Genomic DNA, 9,303 nt, shown 5'->3' with positions numbered 1-9,303 from the left:
TGACTCTATTTGTAGGAGATGTTCTCATGCATCATGAACTACCTAGGTGTTAAGAATGACAGGAAAACTCACTGATAACTAAAACATTTCTCATTTATTTCAAGAGATTCTTCTTTTTCTCTGCTGGAAAATTGGAGCTGTCAGACGATACTCATCTGCAAATGCATCTCCTTTAAGATTCCTGCAAAAATAATGCAGCAAAACTAAGTTTGGATTCTATTTCATCTCCAACTCCCTCCTCTATTTACAACAGTTCAACTTCCAAATATGACATTAGATCCTGCTTTGAATTGGTGTGTACTACTAATATCAGACCCTTCTTCAAAGGCTGTCCTGGAACTTTCTGCCCAAAATAACCCCCGCCATATCCTGCCTTTTAAGAGAGGCCACAATGCTTCACTGCATTAAACTGAGAAGTAGGACACATACACAGTTCCTGGGATCATGTTGCCTGCGTTTCAGAGGTGGTGGCCTTCATGTGCTGGGTGAACAATGGTTATCCCAGTGCTGAGTCGGGAGCATGCCATGTCGGTAACATTCTGAAGATATCGATGAGAAGGCTCAAAAGAATCCCCTGTTCAAAGAGTTTCAAGGCACATTAGTTCATTTTACACCCAACATTTCAAGGAAACATGGATCTTAAGGCACAATACATACAAATGAACTAATAGACATTAAGCAGCTGCCAGCTGTAGCTATGCCATTCATCTCTCCATTCAAGGAGTAAGAAGTACTTATGTTGATCCTCTTCAAGCCCTGATCTGCCATTAAAAAAAGAATATCCCGCTTTCTCTGGTGACATGCTCTTTATTAGTAGCTCTAATTTCCTGCTTCCCTTCATCCTTACAACATTGTGAAACACAAACAACACAGTATAGTTTGGTTTTAAGCAGTGTTTCAAACAGTATCCATCTTCAGTTACCTCTTTGCTCACAATACGAGCAGTTGGATAAATGACACTGTTATATCAGGTTTCCAGCACCATTTCATGTGCATTTGTAAGAGAAGATAGCTTGAAACAGTCCACTTCCCTAAAACAACACTCTAGGAAGTACAGAAAGGGCACAACCCTTTCCAAACTCCCCTTACCAACTAGCTTTGCCCTTGGTGTAGGATACTCCAATCCTCTTTCACTCTAGAGTTCCTGCTCAGGCTCTGCCAGACACCTCTCAGGTCCAGGTCTTGCATGCTCTTCCCCATCACCCATTCTGGCCACTGAGCTGCTCTTGCTGGGCGATGTATGGTGATGAGGCATGCAGAGACCATCATCTAAATCCTCATCAACGCTGCCCAACTTGTGGCCAGGACTCAGATACACCTTCTGTGTCAGCCCTGCTGGTAGCTGGGTCAGTCACCTTCTTCCACCAAAAAGCTGTCACCTGATGACCATTCTAAGAAACGTGGACCTTACCATGACAGAACTCACCCAGCACCTCTGGCTTTCCTTGGCAAGTCTTCACTTGTGCTAGGCTTGGTCTGGAGGCTTCTCCAGCACCTTCCAGATTTTTCTCCTGATATCGCTCCCTCCTTACTCAAGAGCCTTTTACATACAGCTTCCCTCAGGCCAGGCACATCGTCTGAATTCAGTTGAGCACCTGCAGAATCTACATGCCTCAACACCAGCTCCAGTTCTCCCATGCTCTCATTTTGTTGAGAAATAGTGGGATTTGTATTCTCAACATTATGTTCTTCTAGGCTTTCCCCAAGTCTAACTTCTTTCTGTTTAGAAAAGACTCTTGTTGAATGAGTTGTCTCTGGAAGGGCAAAACCCTAAGGACACACTGCACAAGCCCTTATCTCTGAATAGCACTGCCGGATGGACATACTTTTGTAGAACGCATTGCCAGACTGTTCACACTGCTTTGAAGAGGCAATCTCCAGCTCTGGCACTATGTTAACAAGGAAATAAAATAAAGATAATCAAATTCAACTCAGAACAGAGAGTCGTACTGAAATATAATTAACAACCCAGAGAAGATTTGCTTACTTTCTAAATCCATCAGTCAGACCAACTGCAGAGTTTTCTAAAAAGATTTGCAAGACCCAATGTGCGGCCACCAAGATAAGCTTGGGTGAATATAGTATCCAGAAAGCATCCTGAAATAGGCTACAGCTTGGGTATTTTCCTCACAGAAAACGTGAGTTCTAACAGCAGGACTCCAGGATATTTCAGCTGCAGCTCATAACTATTCTTCAATCAGCCTTTTCAAATATTGGGCTTTTGAAAAAGTAGCTCATCATAAACACTAACAGACCACAGAAAAGGAGATTTTTCTAGTCAGCCCTTCAGTAGTTCAGGTTGCTAGGAGGCAGGGATAAAGAGTTAGACCTTTCAAATTTTTTCCCCATTCTGCCAGGCATCTTCACTCAAAACCTTTAGCCTTTGCTGATATTCAAGTCTGCTCCTCACCACCACTAGTACAGCCACAGCTACCCCTATAGACAATTTCCTCCATTCTCATGTATTACCTCACCGTTACTACTAAGGAGTATTCATGATGCGGTTATAAGCACACAGTCCTCCTCCTTACTTCAGGAGGAAGGAATACCCAATAGATTTCCTTACCACGGTCTGGGTGTACTTCCTTTATGGCATTGACACTGGGAGATTCACAATGGTCTTCTGAAATGCAGCCAGCTGGCTTATTGTCATCTGCTGTGGCCTTTATCTCACTCTCAGGGATTTCTTCATGTTCCAAAATATGTTGTGGAGCTCCCCTAGGGAGGGGAAAAATACATCACTTTTAGGACAAGGAATTATTTCTGTTGCATTACACCTGCCTCCCTTCACTCTAAGAAAACTAGAGGAGAATCGACAAATTAATAAGAGCTACTTACACACAATGCTCTTGTCCAGTGACAACAGGAATCACAGGCACTGAAGGAAACACTCCTGCATTCTGCCAACAAGAAAGGTTTCACTGTGATTAAGCAGCTGAAACAAGACTGATAGTCCCCAGAAGAGCAAGGCTTCGATGACTGACGGCAGCAGAGAAACCCAAATTCTGCCACGCTTAGAGCCAGCCCTCTCCTTCACCTCCACAGGCAAATTGTGTGGATGTCTGCAGGAAGAAAGCAATGGAGATACTTGGAGGGGAAAACTCAGAAAAGAGAAGATTCCTTGGCAGACAGAAGTAAAGGTGCAGACCAAAGATGGAAGGTGGGATGCCACCACATCACAAACCCCCCAACCTTTCTGGCCCAGCAAATGATTGCCATAATTTCCAAGCAGCTCCTGAAGATGGGAGCCCAAACAAGGCTGACACACTTGTCTAACAGAGGAACCGTGCAAACCAGGTTGGTGCAGTTATTTTCAGCTCCACATACACACATCACAAAATCACATTATGAGAAAACTGAACTGTATGTAAATCAGGTGTCATAGACTGTCCATTAAAAGGAGAGCACTAAATCTCCTTACAGAAGGAAGAGAAGCAAGAAACAGGAAGAATTAATGACTAGAACCGGGGGGAACCCAACAAGAGCTATCCTGTGTAACAAACTGACTTGTTGGAAGTCACTGAAGTTCAGAAAGAGACCTCAGGCTTATCTGGAGCCAATTCTGACACCCCCCATTACTGCAAGACAAAGACATTGTTCAAAATACCTCAGCAGGTGCCTGCACTTGCTGTGACTGGAGCAGTGTTTGTAAATAAATGATCTCAAACTTCAGGCACTGATTCTCTCCCTTCAAACACAGAATGGCATCTCTGGCTTCTCTCACTTTAAGCTTCTCCTCCTGCAGAGCCAGAGCCAGAGCTCTGTTGTTGGCTTGGATGCTCTTCAGTGGCACATGGCTGCTGGCTGCAAGAGAACAATCTGTTGTTACACATCAGAAATTAAGAACAAGCACGGGACAAATTGTGGCACAGGCAAAAAAACCACCTTACTTGCACCATTGGTATTTGTAGACAAGGGCTCATAAGCTTTCCCCAGCCTCATCCATTTCTTGTTTCTCTCTTTTATTCGTTCTTTCAAGCTGGCCTTACTCCGACTCCTTCTATATGGTTTCCACAAGGATTTGGCCATCTCCTATCTTCACAAATAATGGAGGCAAAGGAGATACCCACAAATGGCTGTGGCAGGGAACTGGGGAGCAGCAGATCAGGCTACGAGGGTGTCAGGAACTGCAGGGAGGCTGGGGTGGCCCAGCAGCCCCTCACCGCCCTGCCGAGTGCCCCGGCAGCAGCTGGGCCTACACCTGCCCTGCACCAGGTGGCTGCAGCTGCCTGCAACAGCCTGCAACCACCACAACTGCCCCCAACAGCCCCTGCCAGGGCCCACGGTCACTGCCACAGGCCACCTCACCCCTCCTGCGAGAGTGCGCATGGGTGGGTGCAGGTTACATTGCTGCTGTTTCTGCTGCTTGGCCTGACTGGCCTCGCCCGTGTAGCTTTTATGTGGGGTAAATCAACAGCTTGCAGTTAGTGGACTCCTAGTTTTTAGCAGGAAGTGTGGGGTGAAGATCTCCTTCTGAGGCTGTGGAGATTCACTGTCTCATTGGAGTTTGGTAGAAAAAGCCATCAGCGCATTAGGCACCTCAGAGCCTGCTTTTTTGCATGTGATCTCCTACAAAACACAAATCAGGAAAACCTAGCTTCTCTTCACCTTTTTGGTGCTGCTGTCTGTCCCTAACAAACACTCACCGAATCTTTCCACCCGGCCTCAACAATGCCCCCCCCATGGACCAAAGAAAACCCCCACAAACTTGAGGGAAGAACAAACTATGCTGGGTGTTAAAAATCATGCCCTTAATAAAAACACAGGTATTACGCCATGTTACAATTATCCTTATGCCCACTTTCTACTAACTTCGCACCTTTTTGTTGGCAGTAATTGGGCATAACTCTGCATATAGAAGGCACTAACAACCTTCTCTGTCCCCTTGCAAACATCTCTAAAATTATCTGATTAATATAATTAAACTCATGGGGTTTTTTTCTCAACCAAACCCCAGTTGGTCTGACGAAAAATAATAACTTTCCCTATAAACTTTCTGTAATTACAGCTAATGCTTTCTTTCATTTGGCTGACAAGCAATTTGTGGTCTTCAGCAATGCTGGTAAGGTCATGTAGCCACTATTCACTTGCCTGTCACAGATACACTAGTTCTGATTAAATGAACTGTGCTTTAATAAAAAAAAAAAAAGCTTTCTCTATTGCTATCCAAGTGTCAGTCATTATTCCTTACAATCTTTTTTCTTGCCTATACTTGTATCAAGAGAAAAGAACCTCGTGTTCTTTTTTTGTTACTGCTTTTCATGTTACCTCCCCAGGTCATTGCAACAGTCTCAGGAACATTTTCAGATATTTCTCTAGCTAATTTTTTTTGGTAAATGTTTTAATTCCAGTCCACACTGATTCCCGAGTGCAGAAATTGGATGCTTTTCTCAAGCCAGTGAGCAACCCCTAAGTACAGGCCCCTCTGAAGGGAAGACAGAGGTTAACACAGGGCCTCTAGATGGTGCAGTCAGGCCACATGATGCTGAAATGGAAGATGACAGTGGTCTGGTTGAAATAGCTGATGTTCAGGGGGACACTGTGATGCCTGGGGAGGTGGGGAGGGTGGGATGGTTAAGTGAGAGTGGACACTTGTCTCCTGAGATGGTGCCTCCTCTGCAGGTCTCATCTTTCCTGAGGTCACGCAATAAAAACACTACTAAAAATTTAAAAACCTACTAAAAACCTTAATCTTTAGAAAGGATATACTAATACCCATCATATGCCAAATAAGGCTTTCGCAGAGTTTTGTACATGTGAACACTCTCAAAACCCACAAAGGATCCCCTTTATCTTCAGAACACACACCATTAAGAACAATTAATCAAGACCCTGATAGCTTCTTCTGAACAAGTACACAATGGAATGCAAAGCGTCAAACAGCACAGACAATGATCTATATGATCACCAAATTACAATTGTCTCCTATTTAATACACAGGCCTAGGGAGATCTGCTACTTACAAGGAGACTTCTCAACAGGGAAGGCATTTTCTTTTCCAAGTCCACAAGGCATCCAAACCAAGAGACAGAAAGCTTCAGTTTTGCACTGTCAAGATGGGTGTTCTTTGGAAAGCAGCTCTGGTACAAGCAGAAGTACTTACCCTCTGTATTGCAAAGGTCCTGAAACCTGCCTTGCTTTGGGAAATACTCCTGAAGGGTAGCAGTTTACAACAGGGAAGCATCTGATACAAGTCCAAATAATGATTCCTCTGAGATCAAATGTTGGACTCCTGCTGGCCTCAAGGGAAGTCCAACACACGGGCAGTGCCATTTCAGATACTTCTGAATTGCCACTTGTGATGTGCCAGCTTGAAAAGAGTGAAAGTTCTTAACAGCATTCACTGTCCATAGAAAGTAGGCTACAGACAAAACCCAACTCCTCTAGAAAGCACCTTCTTCCTTGTACTGCCTCCCTCCCCCACGGCAGTACTGTCAGAGAGTAGCAGACCAGGGTAACAAAAAAACCCACTTTCAAACTCACTATTTCAAAGCCAAGAAAATACCTTTGAAGAATATGGAGATCAGAATTTACTATTCTGCAAAGATCGTGCTCTGTCCTGTTGGTATCTCAGTATTTAAAAGAAAACACAAAACATCTGTTTTTGGTCAGTAAAGTGTCCATTTAATAAACTCCTTAGCCACATTTCCCACCCCTTCCTCCCACCCTAAAATTTCAATTCACACGTAAGCAGCAGATGACATACAATTTGATGGTGTACAACAGAAGTTTATAAATCCGCACTCTTAGTAATAAGAGTATCAGAGGCCCGTATTTGACAAAATTACCTAGAACTCAGATGTGCCCATGCAAAAAAAGCAGATTTTTATATACAGTCCCTCCTTTTTTCTTATAAATTTAAATATTTTACAAAAATGTATTTTCAAAATGTATAAAGTTTAGTGAATACCCCAAATGTATCTTAAAATAAAACATTATCTGCTTTCAAAGGTTATTTCAACAATGAAGTCTAAATTGCACCAGATAAAAGGCACTTGTGCTGTGTGATGTCTTGAGCAAATATATGTTAGTTTATAATACAGTAATACAGTGTCTTCTTGAATTCATGCAGTTGTCTCCAAGCATCAAGCATCATTAAAGCAGCCAAAAGAGATCGTGAGTAAACTTGATTCCACAGTTGTAAAAACGTTTTTTATCACTAAGTTGAACATACAGCATTGTGCTCCAGCTCTGACTCTAGAATCAAATGCTACAGGAAAATTGCCGTCGTTCACATGGGAATTCAAACTACATTTCATTCTCTCGTAAGTTACAAAAAAGTATGCCATTTAATTTTGAAACTAAAATATCAATGAACAGCTCAGTGTTTCAAACAGTTTGTGCCAATGAAAGTCTGTATTTAAAAACACTCTAGGGGCTAGTTATTAAAGGAGCAGTGCATCATACTTTGAATTTCCACTTCACTGTTGAGATAAAAGCGCAGTCCTATTTGCCTTCATCTTCTCCAGCCTTTTCATTAAGTGGCTATTGGTCATCTCCATCTCTTCTATCTTATCCATTGCTGTTCTTAACTATAAAATGAAAACAAGTGTTAGGATGACTTTAAGTTTACTTGGATTTTCTGCTGTTCTTAAGCTTTGACAGAGGAAATTAGACCAGGAATACAAGTGTTATACGCTTTATAGCAGTCCCGCATAAGTTCAGACACTTCCGTTGTTGCAGTCAGATGAACCAGATTGGGAAGCAATTGAAACATGAAACACATGCTCATTCCAAAAGAACTAGGCGTCTGCAGCTTCCTATTACATGCTATTTAAAGGTGAAGTCCTCTCCACCATTGTTACTTGCTGATGGAGATATTGCCATGGGTAGCAGGCATCATGCTAGTCATGCAGCAGCTCTTAAGCCAGCATGATCAACAGCTCTGTTAAATACCGCTTCTTCCCAGATCCCTGTGAGGTGCATGCTGGAAACTTCCCAGGCTGGCACTTGACACAGGGAGCATTTGACTCCCCAGTAACTTTTACAGAAGGGTTAGTTGGAAATACTACAAGCTATCAAATTCAGAAGAAAATACAATCCGAGATCCTTCCTTTCAAGGAAGGACTGCATTGAATTGTTATTAGTGTCTATTTTTCTGTGTTACAATTATCTTCTGAATGCAACACAGACTCAGAAGCCTTCTCAAAACAAAAAACAACTGAGAAGCTGCAACCGAAGACTAACAAAAAAGAGCTTGGAGGCAAAAGACAGAGCAGCTCAAGAAAGGAGCATAGAGCTGAAAAGGAAATCAAGTCAATTACCTCTCGCTGAAGCTTCCTCTTTTCAGCTTTGAGCTCATCTTCTACTTTTTCTGCATTTTCTGCTGCATTTTTATACCTTGCAACCTGCCCCTCAAGTCGTCCAACCTGCAAACCCAAAAGGAACAATTACTCAGGTATTCCACCCTGAGCTCACCTGCCACTAGCTGTGCTTCCCTTTCTGAAAGCCACTGTAACACAAGGCATCCTGTGAATTACCCATAGTATCTCCCTCTGGAAAGAGGAGGTTTAACTGTGTTAGCAGCAGCCATAACTGCAAAGAGACTGTTTAAAAGAACTAATAAAACACTAAAATAAGTTGTGGGCAGAAACTTGGAATGTCCTTCACAGCCTGTCCCTCCCTGGCGAGGTTCATAGGAAATGATAGAGAATGGAACATAATATAGGACACAGCATAGAAGATACAGAAGGTTAAAGAGCTAAGCAGACAGAAGAGTTGGGGGGGGGGGGGGGGGGGGGAGGGCGGGAATAATAATAATAATAATAAAAAAAATTCAATAATTTGGGAACACATGGGATTAAAAACAAAACAAGGAAAGCTGAAAAGCAGAGACTGTATGAAAAGGGACAAAGTAGAAAGGAGACTATAACTGTTACCAGGACAAGATGCAAGATGTCTTGAGCTCAAGCAGAGATCAGCAGTAAAGAAGGGCCTCGAGACAAATCCTGGTTGCAATCTGCAGGTGTTAAAGCCCACTTGCTGGACTGTTGTATTTATAGGTCCCTGCTACCCCCAAATCCATAGGACAGGCTAGTAGCCTATTGCCGTGCAAGAGACACCAGCTATGCGTCTCTGGTTCAAATTATAAATCCTTTACGTGATCTTTAGGTGATATACAGAGATGCTGAACTATAATACCATGTTACTGACTTAAAATCACTAAGCGTGCATAAATCCATGTGAGATATATATTCACATATCTCTAAAAACAAACTCTTAATTTCAGAAAGTAAATTATGCACCTTCTACAGTCTATACAACTTTCTTACAAGTAATTAAGCTACATAAACTGATTTTCTT

General features: G+C 42.6%; 1 protein-coding gene across 16 annotated transcripts in view; it reads right to left on the bottom strand.

The window, feature by feature from the left end:
* Nucleotides 1-6,606: 6,606 nt before the first annotated feature.
* Nucleotides 6,607-9,303, bottom strand: part of LRRFIP2 (LRR binding FLII interacting protein 2) — a 58,802-nt gene continuing 56,105 nt past the window's right edge. For all 16 annotated transcript variants that reach the window (XM_075083659.1, XM_075083658.1, XM_075083662.1 and 13 more), the window contains 2 exons: nt 8,265-8,369; nt 6,607-7,532 (listed from right to left, as the gene is read on the bottom strand). In XM_075083659.1, the coding sequence (XP_074939760.1) occupies nt 7,422-7,532; nt 8,265-8,369 (216 nt within the window). In that variant the 3' untranslated portion in view covers nt 6,607-7,421. The remainder of the gene's footprint in view (nt 7,533-8,264; nt 8,370-9,303) is intronic.

The sequence above is a fragment of the Phalacrocorax aristotelis genome, chromosome 2 (genome assembly GCF_949628215.1).
Source record: "Phalacrocorax aristotelis chromosome 2, bGulAri2.1, whole genome shotgun sequence".
Taxonomy (NCBI): Eukaryota; Metazoa; Chordata; class Aves; order Suliformes; family Phalacrocoracidae; genus Phalacrocorax; species Phalacrocorax aristotelis.
This window is presented reverse-complemented; position numbering and strand designations above follow the sequence as displayed.